This window comes from Mesoplodon densirostris, chromosome 14 (genome assembly GCF_025265405.1).
Source record: "Mesoplodon densirostris isolate mMesDen1 chromosome 14, mMesDen1 primary haplotype, whole genome shotgun sequence".
Taxonomy (NCBI): Eukaryota; Metazoa; Chordata; class Mammalia; order Artiodactyla; family Ziphiidae; genus Mesoplodon; species Mesoplodon densirostris.
In genome coordinates this window covers 8,869,193-8,888,878 of record NC_082674.1, presented here as the reverse complement: position 1 = coordinate 8,888,878, position 19,686 = coordinate 8,869,193, and the positions used below count along the sequence as shown (strand labels likewise).

At 51.3% G+C, this 19,686-nt stretch overlaps 1 protein-coding gene across 3 annotated transcripts in view; it reads right to left on the bottom strand.

Moving 5' to 3' along the window:
* The window catches only part of LPIN1 (lipin 1), a 72,800-nt gene that overhangs the window by 15,187 nt on the left and 37,927 nt on the right, over positions 1 to 19,686 (bottom strand). For all 3 annotated transcript variants that reach the window (XM_060117045.1, XM_060117043.1, XM_060117044.1), the window contains 6 exons: positions 19,407 to 19,476; positions 16,023 to 16,115; positions 12,887 to 12,966; positions 7,166 to 7,292; positions 5,537 to 5,685; positions 5,088 to 5,174 (listed from right to left, as the gene is read on the bottom strand). In XM_060117045.1, coding sequence (XP_059973028.1) covers positions 5,088 to 5,174; positions 5,537 to 5,685; positions 7,166 to 7,292; positions 12,887 to 12,966; positions 16,023 to 16,115; positions 19,407 to 19,476 — 606 coding nt within the window. The remainder of the gene's footprint in view (positions 1 to 5,087; positions 5,175 to 5,536; positions 5,686 to 7,165; positions 7,293 to 12,886; positions 12,967 to 16,022; positions 16,116 to 19,406; positions 19,477 to 19,686) is intronic.

Sequence of the window (19,686 nt, the reverse complement as noted above, 5' to 3'; positions counted from 1 at the left end):
CAGTGGTTGAGAGTCCGCCTGCCGATGCAGGGGACATGGGTTCGTGCCCCGGTCTGGGAAGATCCCACATGCCACGGAGCGGCTGGGCCCGTGAGCCATGGCCGCTGAGCCTGCGTGTCCAGAGCCTGTGCTCCACAACGGGAGAGGCCACAACAGTGAGAGGCCCGCATACCGCAAAAAAAAAAAAAAAAAAAAAAAGACCCCTCGCTCAGGAGGGCAGCCAGGAGCAGGACACAGCAGGCACACCCACGGGACACTCCCGAGCCAGGCTGGGCTGGGGGTGCTCAGGGGCCCAGCACAGCCCTTCCCTGCAGGAGCAGAGTGTACTTACTACGGGACCAACTATGACGGAAACAGGACACGGGACGGAGCAAGGTGGCCACGAGGGACCCCAGGGCAGGAAGGACAGCCCTGTCTGAAGAGGTACCAGTGAACAGAGGTGCAACACACACACGTGGGTCACACTTATCCCTCCGACATCTCAGCAACTAGAACAGGGCTCTGGGGAAACACCAGAGACAAAAAGAAGGCATCATGCCATGGCCAGGCTTGGCACAAACGATGTACCCCTTTCGTCCCAATCTCTACATCCCTCTTAGAGGCCTGGAGAGATACTGAAATAGATTGGATAGATTCCCTTTGGGTAACCTTCGACCTCTTCTACTTAATTTTCCAAGATAAGCTTCTGTATAGGAGTTTCTTAATTACTAGTTGCCGATGACACGCCCCAGTCATGACAATCAAAGATGTCTCCAGACACTGCCACATATACCATGGGGGGAAAAATCCCCACTGAACGCCAGTGATGTAGAGGAAAGGGAACTCGGTAGCCCTGTCTGCAGCCCTAGAGGAAGGGTACTCACCTGCCATCTTAAGAAAGGAAAGCTCATGGCCAAACTCAGGCTCGTTCTCAGCCCCGCCTCCACGGGCCCTGCTGTCTGGTGCCAGCCAACTTCCAGGTCACGTAGGCCGCCGGCCCTCTGCACCACGGGCCCCCTGCACCGCGGGCCCCCTGCACTCCGGGCCCCCTGCACCGCGGGCCCCCTGCACCACTGGCCCCCTGCACCGCCGGCCCCCTGCACCGCGGCCTCCTTTCTGTGAGCGCTCCTCATCCCCACGAACCTGCCCATCTCTCAGCCCCACCTCCCACTGCTACCTCCACCTGTGAGGAGCTTCTTCCTCTCTTTCAAAACTCTGTTCATCCAGTGAGGCTCAGCTCAGGTGCCACCTTCTCACTGAAGCCTTCTTTGATTCCTCGCCCTTCCAATCAGAATTCATTTCTCCTTCACTGACGTCTGTAAAATCTGCCTCTCTCACTACACCCCGCCCCAGTGCCTCATTACGGGGCGTGCTGTAGGTGTCCTTCTTGGGGGTCACAGGGTGCCTGACGGGAGGGGCCGGCAGCACCCCCCAGCGCACCCAGAACAGTGCCCAGTGCACAGCGGGTTTGCGGTCAGGCTCAGCACGTCCTCAGGCCTCTCACGAAGCCTCGGCTTGGAACAGCGCACGCAGGCTCAGGACTGACTTGAACCACACGACCCAGCGGCGCAGCGCTGCCAGCCTAGCAGGGACCGATCGGAGGGATGGTGGGATCCAACTCCACCCTTTAGGGATGAGGAAGCCAAAGCCGCGAGCCGGGGACGGGTCGGAAGGTCTGTGGTGGGCCGACGGCTACGGCCCCTGGAGCCCAGGTCCCCGACCCGCTCCCATTCGCCACACCACCCTCTCCCTTCCTGGCAGACAGCGATGACGCGATAACCTAGGAAGACCTGAGGTGAGGGCAAGAAAGAAGCGCTGTGGGCAGGAGAAGAAGAAAGATGCTAATGAGTCTGCTAATGATCGGTCCCCGTCTTCAGCATCTCGGCTTCAGACAATACATTCCTCAGGCCACAGATGAACTAATTTATCTATGGAAACACAGGAAGCATTCCTCTCACTAAGTCATGGAGCCACCGATTTCCGGTTACGTGAATATAAAAATATTTATCAAGGAAGGTAGGAAATTAGAGCAGTTATTGTCCATACTTAGCCCCCCGCAAATCCCCATTGGCTCAATGATCTAGATATTTTAGGAAACGGTCCTGCTTTATTTTCCTTCTACTTATTGAACATGTATATTTGAATACGCAGGAGTTTCCCATCTCTTCTACCTGTATCTGCTATAGCTCCTTTTCATCAATAACTGAGTCCGCTTTTTAAAATCAATAACCAAGCGAGCTTTATATCCCCTCTACGAACAAGGTGATAATCAACCTGACAGGTAATTTCTCATGGGCTGACTTATTCAAACAAGTAATTACATTTGGCAAAAAATAAATACAATTGTCCTCATTTTCTGTTGTTTCCTGGCAAGTGGTCATCTGCAAGACTGGCTTTTCCATCAGAAAAATAACGGCAGTGCGTAAACTTTGAGGGTTACCCAAATGCAAGGAAAGCAGCATCGGGAAAGAGTGATCAGTCCAAAACTCAATTAAACGGCCCCTTCGTCCTGGTACTCTGTCATGCTCAACATTTCTCTAAATATGTCTCTGGGCAATCACAAATATGACACCAACAGAGACGGCCACCCAGCCTTTGCCAGTTCTCAGTCAGTCCCTGACCTTCTCCCAGCTGGGGCTGCCGAAGACCTGGAGGAGGTAGCATGTGAGACGCTGCCTGGATGGGCATTCGCTCTAACCAGCTACGAAAGCCGACACCACGTCCGGCCTGGGCTAGAACTCTGGGATGGCACCAAGGCCACCAAGCCAGGCCGAGCCCTTGGGTATCAGGAAGCCTAGAGGAGGAGGACATAGAGCTGCCCAGGGCACCGATTCTGGCCTGGAGAGGCTTGGTGAGGACCACGGGGTCTGAGCCGGGCATTGCAGGCTGAAAAACTGGGGGAGGCAAAACTCAGAGGTAAAGGCACGCCCAGCAGAAGCCACCATGTGAGCAAAGGTGAGAAGATGGGAAAGCGACGGATACGGGGTGGGGAACAGTCAGACTGGATTCGAGCAAGAAGGTCTGTGGAGAAGCAGCGGCAGGTCAGGAACTAGCGGAAGCTGACCCGAAACCGCAGGGTTTGAGAGCCACGCTAAGGAGGCCGCCCTCGCTCCTGTACAGAGCCCCGGAAGGCGACGGCCGAGCTGGGGGGCGACCAGGACATCACTGGTCTAACCGTCCGGGCGTCCCAGAGGACACACCTCAAACTCCGTGAACAAGTTAGGCGTCAAGCTCCTTCCTCTCAACCAAAATGAAAACACAACAAGCACTCTGTGATTCTTAGGTACCTCACCCACAGAGTGGACTCATTCTAAATCAATCAATAGAACCCAAAGAACGATCAGGCATGCTTTGGTAAGCTACGCAACTTTATTTTTCAAGAAGATACCTTTTCTAGGAAAACCCAAGAGAGACACAAATCAAACCCGCCCCCCAAAAAAAGAGGCAAAACACAGTGCCTTTTTTCTTTTAAACCTTACAGTAAGAACAGGAATAGCTTTATGTTCCAAAACCTAAAATGACTCAGGCTGTGAACTACTCTGTATCCTGACCCACAGGGGTCTCTTTCGACTAAAAATAGAGACAGTTTTCAGTGTCAGGCCAGTCAAGGCAGCTCATCAGTGGATTAATCCTTCGAGGCAAAGAGTCAGCCGTGCGGAGGTGGCGGGGAAGGCCCTGAACACACCGCCTACAGGAGCGAGGCCTGGAGAACCTCTCTGGGGGCAGCTCGGGAATACCGACCAAACCTTTCGGTGTGCTCGGCCTTCCACCGGCAATTCTACTCCTGAGAATCCACCTCACAGCGGCCCTTGGGTAAGTGCCGTACCTTCTCTGCTTATCTGTATGCTCGTTGGACATAATAAGGACTTATTGGTAAGGCAGGAGAAAGATGGGACTTTTGTACTTCTATATTTCTCTCGTTTTTCTTATTTATTTTTTTCAAAGAAGCATGTGTTACTTTTAACATTTCTTAAGGAAGACATCCACAGAAGGAAAGTCAAATCAATGAGCTGGGCATCTAAGAAGTGAGAAGCTTTGAATCCACCAGGAGAAAAGGCCCTCCCAGGCACCTCATGCCCCACCAACCCGAAGCGTCAGGTCCAGGAGGCCAGAGACCATGTCTACGTCATCATCACAGCACCAGGCACTCAATAAATGCTGGATAAATGAATGGATGAGGAGCAGGAGAGTGTACTTCACTCACTTGTGCTCAGAGTACTGGCGACAGCTTTGAGTGCCCGTTCCCCATCACCATCACCGCCACTCTCACCGCCACCGTGGGCCGGAGGTGCACACACCGGGGCAGAGTCCCATCAGCCCAGGGCACCTCCCGGCTGTAACTAACTCAAGGACAGAGAGCAGTGGGGCAGAGAGGCTTCACTTACGTGGGAGACTCTAGTCCCCAGAGAGATGGAGACAGTGGGACCAAGCACCTGCTGGTGGTGGTGCAGGGATGGGGACCCCAAGGGCTCTGAACCCTGGAGACGCACCAGAGCAGAAGCACTGGACGTGGAGCTATAGGCTGCCCAGGGTTTCAGAGAGTTCTGCCTCTTAGCAGCTATGGGAATTTGGACAAATTGTTTTAACCCTCTAAACCTAGAAATGATATTACTTGCTTCTCGGAACTACTGTAAGAGTTAAGTGACAGATGTGCCCGACACAGGAGAACAACTCAAGATCTACCCTCCCACACTGACGTCCCAGGTACGGCCCCTCAGCAGAGCGCTCCCTGGACCAGATGGGCAAGATGTGCACCGCTGGCTGGCCCACAAAACGTGCTTGGAATCTGGACCTTTTCAGCCTAAAGTAACTCCCTTGGTCTACATCAGAGACTACCATGTCCTCACCCGACTATCTGTGCCATTCCCCAGTATGAACTGAACCTCAACCCCTCCCCTGAGGCTGCCACCGCCTTCCTCCTCTGTCAGCTTGCAATTCCCAGGCCACTTCCTTTCTTGCCTTCTGGTACTGAATTCAAATCTGGAGTTGGCGGGATTCCCCATGCGCTCAGGACCCTCCCTGGCCAAGGGGCACCCGTCTTTGTAAGTCAGCCCGTCAGCAAAGGTTCTGTGTGCAGATTGCCGCAAGTACTTCGGCTGTGTACTTACTGGCTCACTTTATGGTACAGCTTGGCGATGCCCTGGTGGGTCCAATCCTTCCCAAGGGTGGGCAAAATGTGGCCAAGAGTATCTGATCTAAATAAAAACAGAGACAGGAAAAATAAAGTTAAAAGGGCATCGCAAAAGGGGGAAAAAAAAAAGTCATTCTGACTCATCGCACCATAAATGCCTCATTAAAAAATGCAAATGGGATGCACGACTTGCTTTCTGGACAGAAACCCCGAAACTGAGCAACAAAGTCAGGGAGTCGCCGCCCCAGAGGGAAGCGACCCCCGATCCCCCACTGCAGCTGTTTAAATCAAGGAGCTACGGCTCCGCGGGCGGCACCGACCGCCCCAGAAACTGAACTGCATGAGCTGCACGATGCCCCGGAAAGAGGAACTGACACGCTGGCTCCAGGCCCCAGGGTCCCACGGCCCCGAGTCGGCGGGACCCACCTAGTGATGGTTCCATCGATGTCAGAGATGATAACCTTATCGTCCCAGTTCCACAAGTAGATGGTGCCTTCACAGCGGCACGTGCCCTGGTACTGCGTGGTGACGCTGAAGACCACGTCATTGGGTCCGTTCTTCAACTTCAGGCTTTCCTGAAAGATACGCACTCTGTGTCCACTAGAGGGCGAGGCTCAGAGAGAGGGATATTCGGTTTCTGTTCCACGAGAAACCGGATCCGGATTTTATTTTTTTCAAAGCACCACCCTAGGCCACCGTACAGTTCTTTCCCTGTCTCGCTCTCGAGGAGGACTGGGCTTGCCAGGACTTGGGCAACCTGAACCCCAGGCCCCCTCGCAGGCCCCAGCGTAGCGCAGCTCACCCTCACCCACACCCCCTGGGGTTTGTAAGTGACAGGCTCTGAGGGTCGCCGCAGGAAATCACAACTTCAGACTGGGATGCACTTACTAGGCCACGGCTGAGTACGAAGGGCCATGGCCGGGGAGACGAATCTAAGTCAAGCATGAAAATATGTTCCCCGAACCAGCCATGAGCACTAGTTAATACACGGACACAAACTGGAAGAAAGCAGTCGTCTCAGTTATCAGGGACATCTCATATCCAGAAGCCCAGAAGCTAGACCCCAGGAAATCACACCGGATTCAGAAGGCAGAATCCCCTCTCAGCGGTTCTGAATCTCGGGACCGGGGCCCTCGAGTGCAAGCCAGCTGGGGGCGGGAGTCCAGGTCGCCCCCAGCGGCACAGGGTGTCAGGCCTGACCGCTCTTTTTCCCAGCAGACACCGTCACAACTAAGCCTGGGCCCCGCGAACTCTTAGGAGCGCAGCAGAGAGCAGATACCTGCTCGCTGTCTGCTCCTGGGAAACGGGGCCCAGGGATTAAAACTGGTGGTACGGGGCTTCCCTGGTGGCGCAGTGGTTGAGAGTCCGCCTGCCAATGCAGGGGACATGGGTTCGTGCCCCAGTCCGGGAGGATCCCACACGCCGCGGAGCGGCTGGGCCCGTGAGCCATGGCCACTGAGCCTGTGCGTCCGGAGCCTGTGCTCCGCAACGGGAGAGGCCACAACAGTGAGAGGCCCGCGTACCGCAAAAAAAAAAAAAAAAAAACTGGTGGTACGGCCACAGAGCAGAGGACACTGTGACCAGGACGGCCCCCTGCTACCGGAAGCTCTCTGAACCCCATCACAAGTGCTCCATTTCCCCCCAATTCAGGAGATGCGGCTGACTTAACAAACATCTCTGGAAAAGTGGAAACAGCCCTGCGATTCGGGTTCTCCGTCATTCACAGCTCAGGATAAATTCACGCCTTTGGGCCGCCTTCCGCCAACACTTGCGGACAGGAGCCTCCAGGGCAGTGTCAGGGCCGACACAGGGGAAGTGATGCTTTGGAGCCAGCCCGGACAGGAGCTGATGTGGGGCGCGAACCGGAGGCAGCAAAAGGGGGATGTGAGGTCGTGGGGTCGGGGGGCAGCGGGCAGTTGGATAGAGAAGGTGCCAGAGCTGAAGCCGGAGCCAGAGCATGGGAGGGACGCCCGGATCATTGAACCCACTGAGTCCAGGTGGCCATGGCTGGGCCAGTGCCCACAGCGTGGTGGAGGGGGAGGACAGGACACTCACCAGCTGCTCTGACGTGAGGCGCAGGGTCTTCTTGTAGCTAACGCTGGACAGCATGGGGAGGTGGCCTGTGCTGGGCAGCTTGGCAGCCGCGTGCTCCTCATCACTGGAGGATGACTCATGCTTTATTCTGGAACACGAGTGATGTAATTGCCAATTAGGAAGTACATCTGGGCAGCCATTAAAAATGCATCAGGCCGGAATCGATGACGGAGCCCATCGGGTGTCTCCCGGTGCTGTCTCCGGGTGGTCACCGACCAGACACCGTCGTTAATCCCATCCACTAATCCCATCCACGCGGCTCCTGCATCATTCATCCGGGACTGCCTCTCCTCATTTACATCCCTGTCATCATCACTCTACTTTAAACCAAGAGGCTCCCCGTCCTGATCAGCGGGCTTAAGCTCCCTCCTGGCCTTGGAGGAGGCTCACATTCTCTCTCTTCCCCTGTCCCAGGCTGCTGGCCAAGCACAGGAGCCCAAAGCTCCTGCACGTCCAAGCCGATCAGTTCCCGGTACACACCGCTCCAAACGCACAATCCCAAGTAACGAGGACACTCTAGGCCTTACGAACAGGTGCCAGGGGAGCCAAGAAGGGCCCCCCGATGCTCCCCTGGACCCCTCAGCAGGCTGCCCCAGGAGCAAGAGCCGTACCTTATTCACCTGCACAGAACCCAGCACTCCGAGAGCTTCTGGACTTCTCCACATGGTCGGGGTTGGGAGGTGTGGGTGGGAAGCATGCTCATTTTCTTTAAATAGCTCAGATAAGGCATGTCAGCAATTAGCTGTTCCCTGGATTCAAATCCGGCTATGGCATAGTCCCCAACCCAGCAGTACTAGACCTGCTTCCCGGGACCATTTTCCTTGAAAATGCCGTTAACACCCTACAAAGTGCTTCGTAAACGTTTGTTAGGCTAAACGGAGAAAGCTAGGCAGCCCCAGAGCAGGCCCCCCCACGACTCCCCAGATGCACGCCTCCCCACCGCAAAGCTTCTGGCTCAGCACATCCCTTTATGCAAGACAGGCACACGGGGCTCCATCTTAGCTTTGCATCTCAGTGACCTCCTACCTTGTCCTCCTGCCCTCACCCTCCCTCCCCTTCTACCAGGAAATGATTGGGTATTTCCTCTGCAGCCTGTTGCTTTCTTGCCCCATGTGCTCGTTCCAGAAGCAGTTCCTACAATCCAATACTGCCCCGCACTAGGGCAGACAAGAGGGAAGACGTCATTACACGGCACCCCGCTTCTGTGTTCTTTGTACTGGCTCCTTCCATGTCCAGGATGAGCCGCCCCTCCCCAGGCCCCTGCTCCCGGGGCCCTACGAGGGGCGGCCTGTGGGCTGTGGGCTGGTGGACTGGAGCTCATGCCACCAATGCCTCTAGGCACCATGCCAGGCATGGAGGCCACAGCAAGCAGCCTGGCCCCTGCGCTCCCCGGGGCTTTCTGTCTGGACAACCACAACAGAGCTGGACAAGTGCTATGCTAAGAAGGCAGAGGACATCGAGAGCAGCCGGACGAAGGGTCCAGGAGCTACACAGAACCATCTGGGCTGGAGTCACAGACTTGACCATCACGGGGACACAGCCCTGGTGAACGAGCCGTGGGGACAGGTGACTATGTCCACGGAGAAAGAGCACGTAGCCCAGAATCCCGGTTGGTCCATGGCGGGGTCAAGCTACAACTGGATGAATGAATCTACACCTGTGACGCTGGGGGCCGGTTCTAGGTAGAGTGGAGACCTGAGAAGCCTGGGTTTGAACCCCAGGAACTTCAGGCTGTGTTACCCTGCTCAGACTATTTTCTTTCAGACTAGATTTCCTCATCTTAAAGTGCAAGGGAGCAAATGGCATCCCACCAACCAAGAGATCCCGGAGGCCGGCAGGTACGAGACAGAAAGAAGTGGACCGGGAAACAGGCGTCCCAGGAGAGGGCTCACAACCACAGGACTCCTCTCTGGGCCTCGGTGGCTCATCTGTAAAATGACACAGAAGTCCCTTCCCCTTCCGACCCCTGCCGACCCTACAAACAACGCTGATCCTTTTCAACCAACAACCTAGAGGATCGTTTTCAGACAGATGGATACATGTGGTCCTGGAGCCAAGCGGCCTGACCAGTGCCTGGGTGGGAACCCAGGAGATGAAGCTACAGGCCCCTCATTGAATTGGAAAATGTTTATGTTCCATGCAAACAGTTTGGTGGGAAATGAGATCCAAATGTGAACTGAAGCTCTCAGTGGCAACAGATTGATGTGAGCCTCTGCTGGTGGGATGCGGAAGCAAAGCAGAAGAGCTCTCATCTCCATCTGCTACTTTAAAACAAAAACCAAAACCCCTAGATCGGTGCAGCATGCCACGTTTGAGGGAGCGCAGAGAGGAAAACACAGATACAGAAACTGCGATGGGAGCTGTACACCCCGGCTGGCGGTGCCGGCTTAGGGCGAGGGCACAGTCATCTGTGGACCTGGCCACCCCCTTCCCCACCCCTGCAACAGTCCTTAGTGTCGCTGGCTTTGCGGCGTCTGCAAGGAGCGACAGAACGAAACAAAAGGGCTCATCTCACTTGAGTGTCTGTGTTCAGCCAAGGAGCTGGGAACAACATTGAAGTTCGCACTTGTCAGTGTTCAGTTTTTGATGGTATTTTAATGACTTGCATGGTGACAGGCTGTTTGCTCAATTATGAGACTTCAGGGACTGTTCTGTCAATCACAAGTCTGTCAATTAGGAAAGCACTCCGACACTTTTTTTTCAGTCAACCGCATGAATCTAATTAGGGGACTAGGATGCCAGTCAAAATGAAAAGATGTACACTGCTCAGGAGACTTTACACGAAGACTTTTCAGAACCTCGGATCCTTTTCGCAGGAGTCAATTCTTCGTGTTTCAGGTTTCGTAAAAAAATGTAGGCTGACTAACTCAGAGTGGCCAATCGTCAGACTCCTTCTATCTAAGAGGGCAGAGCGTTTCTGTCAACATCTGAATAGGATCGTATCAGATACTAGGAAGTCCGAAGCGCTTCAGATGGACGGTGTCAGCCGATGTTCCAGCTCCAGAAGCGCCGCAGGAGCGCCCTGATGCCTCCTCCACCCTCGGCCCGCCGGGCGGCCTCCGGGAGCGGTCACGTGGCTGGAAAGGAGAACACACAGCCCGTACGAGCCGCCGTCGTGTTCTGTCCCTTTTAAACCTCTCTGAGCCCCTGGCCAGCCTTCCCCAGGTCTCAGACTGGCATAGCGCAGGCCGGATTGGGTGGACATCCTGCGTTTGGCCCCTATTGTGGAGTGTAATTTTAAACACGTGCGACTGCACGGTTAAGATGAGCCTGTGTCTTCCGGGCCACCACAGAGCCACCCACCCTCCTGACCGCAGGCACAGCCCACGTGGCCTTGTTGGGTTTTACGTTCTGCACCTCCCTTCTCATGAGGCTGCCGTGAGGGTTCGATGAGGCAACAACTGCGGTGTGGGTGTCAGTCTTGTGCCCATTTCACAGATGAAGGAGGAAACACCGAGGGGCGGATGAATTCGCCAAAGATCATAGAGGAGAGTGACAAAGTCCCAGCTCATGCTGCCTCTTCTGCTTGGGAATTACTGCAGGACACAGAGGGTCTCAAAAAGAGCCCCAGGGCTTCCCTGGTGGCGCAGTGGTTGAGAGTCTGCCTGCCGATGCAGGCGACACGGGTTCGTGCCCCGGTCCGGAAAGATCCCACGTGCCGCGGAGCAGCTGGGCCCGTGAGCCATGGCCGCTGAGCCTGCGCGTCCGGAGCCTGTGCTCCGCAACGGGAGAGGCCACAACAGTGAGAGGCCTGCGTACAGAAAAAAAAAAAAAAAGAGCCCCAGGAGAGCAGGGTATTTCCAATGCAGCCAAACTGCTGGTTTAAACTGCTCGGGGACAGAAGGGTGGCATCTTTGCTTGCGTCTCCCTCCCTGGCTGCTCTGGGAACGGACAGCACGCGAGTCCCTTCCCTCAGCCAGGACTCCAAGCCGGATCTGCCTGACTCCAAATTCTGCCGTGTACATCCTGCTGCTTCAAACACCTACTTACCGAAAACCCACTGCCTTCTATCCTAGCGGCCTCCTACACCCCCTCAGGACTGCACATTCTTAGCCCGAGCTCCACCTGCCTTCTCCCCTCCAAGCTCACTCAAGGTACACTCAAAATTCCTGGTTGGGAAGGTATGCAGATAACCGTGCTGGAAAGCCCCTCCCCAGAGAATGAGCCAGAGATGGAGGGTGAAGACTGGAAAAGAAACACACAAGCTCTTCAACCCTGCTCCCTTGTCCAGGGCAGACCGGCAGGGGGTGAGATGGGAAGGAGCAGTGCCAGGGCACCACCAGGGGGAACAGAAGGGGTGTCCTGTGACAACATCCCAGCCGAGAGCCGGCCCTGCCATGCAGAGCTTTATCAGGTCCTGCACACTCTGCTCCACAGAGGACAAGAAAGAAATCAGACTGTTTCCTACGTGACACCTACATGAGTTTCTATTTCCAACAGTGAGTTCTAGAAATAAAATAGCTTAACATACAGAGCTATGGCCAGGAATCCAAGGACTTGAAATCTAAGCCCGCCTCCCCTATGAAACAACAATACACTGGAAAAATCTCATCAGTTCAGTAATAGCACATTTAAGACATGCCTGCTCTGGGTCAGCAACTGGCTTGGCCTCTAAGCTATAAAAAGGATAGACGGGGCTCCCCTGGTGGCGCAGTGGTTGAGAGTCCGCCAGCCAATGCAGGGGACACGGGTTCGAGCCCTGGTCTGGGACGATCCCACGTGCCACAGAGCAACTGGGCCTGTGAGCCACAGTTACTGAGCCTGCGCGTCTGGAGCCTGTGCTCCGCAACAAGAGAGGCCACGATAGTGAGAGGCTCGCGCACTGCAATGAAGAGTGGCCCCCACTTGCCACAACTAGAGATAGCCTGCGCGCAGCATTAAAGACCCAACACAGCCATAAATAAGTTAATTAATTAATTTTTAAAAAAATAGGATAGAGATACGCATCTTGCCCTCAGTGAACACGTTAGCATTTTCTGCCTGCTAAATAAGAAACACAACCCTGGGTTTCTCAAGCACAGGAATACCAGAAGGGTGAGGTCATATGTAAAAGGTGTTATACTAGCTCAGATCACTCAGCGTCAATATGCAATAACAGCATCAAATTAGTGGGTGATGGCATGGCCCTCACGGTAGTTACCCTCAAATCCCGTACAAGCAGGTTACCCTGAAGACAAAACACGACTCATATGGATCCGTATTATCAAAATCTAAGGCCTCCTGTACCAAGTTAAGATGAATCCTTATCAATACTTAGAAAAGTATCAATGTAAGTCCTGGTAAGTGTCTAAACTATAGAGAAAGGCAAGTTCCTTGAGAAGGGCCACTTGTTTTCATGCCACTGTTAACGCTGCTGTTCATCCTCCTCATCATTATTTACCACGACTGCTACCACATTCTGTAAACTGAGGGCTAGCACATGCCAAGAGCACGAGGGGTGCTCGTTCCATTATCTCATGTACGCCTCACATTTACTTTGGAAATTCGGTGTCTAAGGAGCAGACACTTCCATCTGATTCATAGGAACAACAATTTGAGTAAATTGCTCCAGGTCATCGAGTAAAGGACAGAGGCAGGTCTGCAAACAGGTCCATCTGGGTCCATGGCCCGGGCTATTCGGTGAATCCTATCAGCATCTGTGCCTTGACCCTAGACACAGAAAGGAGCCACAACACACCGTACCTGGTGGCCATGCCCAGCTGTGACGGCTGCTCCCCAGTGCTATGGCTCTTTCCTGCCAGGCACTGCTCTGGCTTACTTTCCTGGAGAAGAAGAAGACAAAGAATCATGGACACACCAAAGGGAAACCACCTACACAACCACTGGCGTTCTGTGACGGGCTCCCCAGAGTCCAGAGCAGGGCCCCAATGCCCTCCCCAACGGCACGCCCCCACAGGGACGGTGGGTCCCAGTTACTCCTTTGCTTAGCCGTCTACAATTAAGCTGAGAAATATTTTTGACAAAAATAAGTCTGTTTTCCATAAGTATTCTTGGCACCAAACCAAACTTCATAATCACTGTAGCTTATGCAAATGCTTTATCAAGGGCTGCTTGGATACGCGAGGGCTTTCAAAATATTTTCTTATAATTGCTGATAGAAATGCCTGAAAATATTTTCACACCATATTTTGCCTGAGAAAAACATGGGCGCATTCTCTTTCTGAATACCGCGTGCTCTTAATAGAAGATGCTCCTTTGATGTACTGGAAAGGGCTCTGGAATTCTCAGAGCTCTGGGCCCAGTCCTGCTTCCCTGGCTTAGGAGCCTCGGGCAAGTCATGCAACCTTGTGGAGCCTCGTTTCCTCCCCAGCTACACAGGGATGATGACATGCCTCTCCTAACGCTGCCATGAGGACCACGGAGAAGCTGCACATAAACACAGAGCCTGGCCCGCAGCAGGCAAAGGAAGAGGAGAACATCCACTAGCCCCACAGACGTCACAGGAAGTCATCACAGGCCAGACAGGTGTGTCAAAGGACAAAGAATGTACAATCAAATTTCATGATTCGTGGTCATTTGGTCAGGGGGGCAGAGATGGATGTGTTTAATATGAATAAAGAAAATGAGTGATATAAACAGTGTAACAGGGTGACAAGCTTAACATTTGATGGGTACCAGCAATTTTCAAATATTCTTTAGCTTTTTATAAGCATGCAAATAATTGATGTGAGAACAGGCCCAGTTAATGTTTAATTTATCTGTTGAGGCAGGTAACTTGGCCGCCACTATTAACAATTCTTTATTAGACCAGCGCAAAAATGTGTATCTATCTGAAATATATTTCAGGTTTTTAAGAGATCTAGTAACTCTTCCTTATTGCACGCCGCATTCTCCTCAGTTCCAACTAATGAAACTCTGGACACTCTGCAAAAATAGGTCTCTGAAGTAACCTTCATCTTAAATTCTCGAACATTCTGCTCTCCAGTAAGAGAATCAGAAAGGCCCCTTTAAGTCTCCTAAAGTAAAGCGCATGCTTGCTCTACCGTGTTTATACCCCTTGGAGATAACGGGACAGTCAGTAAAGCTCAGGTATGCCAACAGAAAATGCCCAAGAACAGTTTTATATTGATGAAACCCACCCAACAGACTCTTTCCCTTTGAACTAATGAAATACACAAACTGAGCTCCTGGGATTTCTTTTACGCTTATAATAACCAGCTTGCCCGCTGCCCTTGGGGTTTCTTCACACTAGATTCCAAAAGTATAATCAGCATTCCCTCAAACATCTGCCGGACCCCTGCTCTGGGTCCCAAAACGGGTGCTCGGGAGACCACAGGGATCCAAGCCACAAGGAGCACATGTGGTCTCTGCCTTCATGGAGTTTAGGGTCTGGAGGGGACAGGGATGTTAATCAAATAGTCATACTAATCGGTGTATAATTATAAACGATGAGCAAACCTGTGAAGGAAAAGTTCACTGGCAGGGTTAGGAGAGCAGAGACCAGCAGACTAGACTAACCTGCCCAGAAAGGGCTATTTGAGATGCTAGTTAATTAAGTGAAGAAGGGTGACAGGGGTCCTAAGAACACTAGGCAGAGAAATAACACGTGCAAGAGTCCTGGGGTAGAATGTACTTTCAGCCAGGGACACCAAAGCACAGAGGGCAGGGGAGAATGGCAAAAGGTGAGGCTCTACAGAGGCAGGGGCCAGGATACACAAGTCCTGTAGACCATGCTAGGGATACTGGTCTTAATTATAAGAGCGCTGGGAAACCACAGAAAGCTTTTAAGCAGGGAGAAATATAAATGTGGCCATTATACTACATAGACCAATGCCAACTGCAGAGAATGAGGAAGAAAGGGCAAGAATGGATACAAAAAGACCATTTGGAAGCAATCCTCGGAGGGAAGGTGGCAGCCTTGAGTTGTGGGGTGTGGAGCTAGAGAGAAATGGAAAGCCCTGAGCAATATTTAGGATGGTGAACTGACAGGAGGGGTGAGGGAAGAAGGAAGTACTAGCCTGTGGATGGACAGTGGTGCCATTTTCTGACGGTGGTCCAACAAAGGAAGAACTCTAGAGAAAACCATCAGATCGATTTCAGAAATGACGAGTTTGAAGTGCCTGGAGCATCCACGTGGAGATATCTGCCTAGTTGGCTATCTGATAAATGGACATGGAGTACAAAACGCCCTCCTTGTTAGTAAAAATGGAGTCATCGCATGGGCGTGAATGAGGTTGCCTAGGGAAAAACAGGCAGTCGAAGCAGGAGAGAAGGCTCTAAGACAACCCTTGAGGACCCACTTACAAAGGGGCTGAGCCAGGAGAGGAACAGCCCCCGAGGCTGGGGGGAAGACCAGGCAGACACACTGGCACAGAAGCCAAGCAAAGAAAGTGCTTCCAGAAACAGGCCAAGAGGTTGCAAAGATCTGAAACAAATTATAGGCATTTATAGATATGGAAGCCAAAGCCACCGAAGTGAAACAACTAATGGGAATTAGTCTAGGCTGTAAGTCTACCTCGTTAAAACTGTTCTCACAAGCAACAGGAAGATATTTAACTTAAAAAAAAAAAATTTAAACATCACGTTGAATCTCCTCTTTTTACAGATGAAGACACATTACAGAGCAGGAGTGACCCGACCACGGTCCCCAGGCTGAGAGGTAACAGAGCCAGGAGGTGACGGCAACTCTGTTCACCGCTCCGGGCCCTTCTCCACCTCCCCTCATTCTGTGCTGCCTTCGCGTACCCTGTGGCAGGCCTGACTCTTGCACACTCAGTGTGATGGCTTCTTTCACTGACACGCACGTGAAGACGAACCCTACTACCCAAAACCAAAATTCACTGAGCTAAGTAGGAATGCTCTTGTTTTTCAGACTCACCTCTTTGATTGTGCTGTTTCTTCCCCTCCATGAAAACCACCATCTTCCTCCCTTTCTGGGCATCTTATCCCTCATGATAGATTCCACCGTGGCCTGTTTTAAATGGATGGTAACATAAATAATGGAACCAAAAAAAGATCAACTTAGCACATTCAAACCAAAAGACACACACATGCAAATTAAAGTAAGATTTAAAAAAAAAAAATCAGAGAAAACACAACATACTATTTGCGGATTAAAAATTTTTGAGAAACAAAACCTAATGGAGTCCAAAATTACATTAAGATAACTTAAGCATGAAGACTTAAGAAGATGTTAAAGGAATAAACAAACAACAAATAAAATACAACACAACAACAACAGAAAAAGAAAGCATTGAAAATCATTAGTGATTAGTCAGACCAGAAGTTTTCAAATTAAAGTGGTTTACTGATTATGATATTGTTATTCTCAATAAGATGATTATAAAATAAAAATGAAATGATTAACAGGAGGTATAGGGTAAACAGTCTTCAACAAAAGGTAAAATGCACAGGATCTTTTTAGTAAATGTAAGTTTCCAAATTTTGGTACACTGAGTATTAATAGATGTATTTGATTTAAAAGCTCAAGTATTAAAAAGAAAATTCATACTCTTGCCCTAAATAAATGCCAATTGAATAGGAGGAGATTAAATGTTAATTAATAATTTTCTTTGTAAACCAACTGTACTTTAATAAATTTTTTTTAAAAAATAATAATTTTCTACATATTTCCAAAGAACAAAATAGCCATCTTGAGGCTACTTCCAGGACCAAGGTAAATGTTATCTAATTTCCTTTCCTTGGTTTACAGAACTATCAGGTAGCTGATACCTCAGCTAGTAATGAAAGAAAGATTTAAGTCTTTCAACCGAACGAGTTGCAGGTAAATGGAAAGAGAAATAATTCACATATTTAGCCTGATATGTGCTTCTTTCTATCATTTAAAAATCCCTACCTGACACAAAAGAAAACCACAAAATACACCAAAAAGCAAACCATGCATACACAATTCACGAATAGGACAATTCATGAAGATGTCAATTACCCTATTCCTCCTATTTCATCCATAAATATAACAAAACTCCAATTTAAAAAAACTAACAGGATTCTTTTCAAACCTAGACAAATTGATTCTAAAGTTCAATTATAAAACAAACAAACAAAACTCGCCAAGAAAACTCAGACAGAATAATAAGTAGGCATGAGCCTTAATAAAATTTATTTCATTAAAATACATTTATAAACCATAGTATTTAAAAGAAAGCAGTGTTGGGACATGAGTAAACATGTTGATGCAACAGAAGACAAAGTTCAGAGATAAATCTAAATTCATGGAGGAAGTAGTAATATGATCAAGTTCTAACTGCCTATCAGTGGGAGAAAGAGTTATCTAATGAAAGGTATCGGGATGATTAGGTAGCTTTGACAGACCCTCTCGGTTGCTTCCCTGGGTGAATCACCCCCTTTCTTTCTCGCCAACATAGCCAACACTTTGCTTGAGAATCAGACTACACTGTACAGGACGTTCTGGGAAGGCAGGCTCAACTCCAAGGGAGGAACTTCGATTGGTCAGCACCACTTCGACTGGCCATTCCACTGTGTTGCCAACAACTGGCTTGGAGGTGGTCATGTGACCAAGTTGTGGCCAATGAAATGTGAGAAGCCTGCCTCTATCCTTCCTATTTTGGATGCAGTTGTATGAGATGATGGGTAAAACAGTCATCTTGGGATCGTAAAGGGGAAGCCAATGAGATCAAAGAAGCTCACCCAGATTCATCAAGCCTGAAACTACCAACCTCTAACATTCTTATTATGCCAGATAATAAACCCCTATTATTTTAGGCACTTGTAGTCATTCTGTTTCTTGCAACCAAAGCATCCTGATTCAATAACCAGCCGAAAGAAAAAAAAAAAAAAAAAACTGCTCTGGTTCCTGATACCTCACCCATGACTCTCAAAATATCCAAGTGTGATACAAAACCCAGCAGCCGTGCTGAAAACGGTGAAAAATTCTACATATAAAGATAAATTCTATATTAGATAAACACCAAAAACGGAATGCAAAAAATTACTGACAACCTGTAGAAAGACTGAGAACGCCTACCACAAAGACTAATTTAAGTTCAGGAGTCATTTCTTTTTCTGTGAACTTTATCTCTAAATATCTAGTGCATTGTTCTTTCTTCTTTTTGATCTGTTAAGAGCTGAGACACGTAACATAAACGTCTCTCCTGGGCCATGGATGCTATGCAGAAGCTGCCGAGGACAAAACAAAACCCACTCTGGAGAACATGCCCTCAGCCCCGTCCACAAAGGATACTCACAGATAAAGCACCACCAAGGATGAGGCCACAATCCCAAAGCACGCACACACACAACCACAAGGGAGAGAGCAGGGGCTCAGCGAAGTCGGCTTAGACCTTCAGGAACCTCAGAGATGAGAGTTCCGACAGACCACAACATCCCCGGCAGCACAAAGCGCTCGCTAAGCACATGAAGGAGGCAAGTGTGAGACGTGGCCTCTGCAGCAAAAAGAACGCAGCATCTGCTAGAAAGACCCAATGCCAGAAAAGGGTCAATCCCAGGCGAGGCCCAGGGAGCCGGCAGGGGGAGGAGGCGGGCACAGCGGGGCCGCGGCGGTGCGTCTGCCCCTCGCCCTGCCTCTTCCCTGCAGCCGCTCACCTGCGCTCAGGTGCAGCTACGAGCTGCCCGGAGCCAGCACTTGCTCCTCCTCGGCCCATCGGCCCCAGACCTGCTTCCTGGCTGAGGGACGCCTGATGCTGACTGACGGTGGCACCTGGCATCTGGTACAGCACCTCCCTGCGCCCAGCCCTGCTGCCTGCTCCCACCCTTCACCCTTTCTCCCCTCATCTCCCTTGGGCTCAGACGTCGGCCCATCTGCTCTGCCTCCACCTGTGTCCCTGGCACGGCAGGTGCGGGGACAGGGGACTGCCTTGATTGCGAGGAGGGGGGAAGGACAGTCAAGGTGCAAGAGAGACCCTGACGTTTACACCCTTGGACTTCCAAACAGCACAGTGTAATTCACCTCTTGGTTTCTAAATGAAAAGCTAAGTTCCGGGCTTCCCTGGTGGCGCAGTGGTTGAGTGTCCGCCTGCCTATGCAGGGGACACGGGTTTGTGCCCCGGTCCGGGAAGATCCCACATGCTGTGGAGCGGCTGGGCCCGTGAGCCATGGCCGCTGAGCCTGCGCGTCCGGAGCCTGTGCTCCGCAACGGGAGAGGCCACAACAGTGAGAGGCCCACGTACCACAAAAAAAAAAAAAATCTAAGTTAAGTTCCAGCCCCCCCCATTCATCTCGCCATCATTTTCCATGTGCCTTTCTTTCTCAGGGTAAAGCTCACCTTTGGCAAAGGTTTCTGGAAGGCCTGCATCGCCAGGAGCAGAGGTGCCGCCGTCGTCCAGTTATAGTATCTGACACGAAACAACAAAAAAGACGTCAGAAGACCAAGGCTCACACTGAACACCTCATGTCCTGAGAAGCGGTCCTGGAAGGCTCTGGAACTCCAGCTGGGTCCTTAAAGAGCCCAAGACTGTGGCCAGCACCCCGGCCTGGCCCCCCACATGCCCCGCCCTTGCAGGAGCCCCTCCTCCATCAAACCCACAGCAGCCACGGCCGTCTGG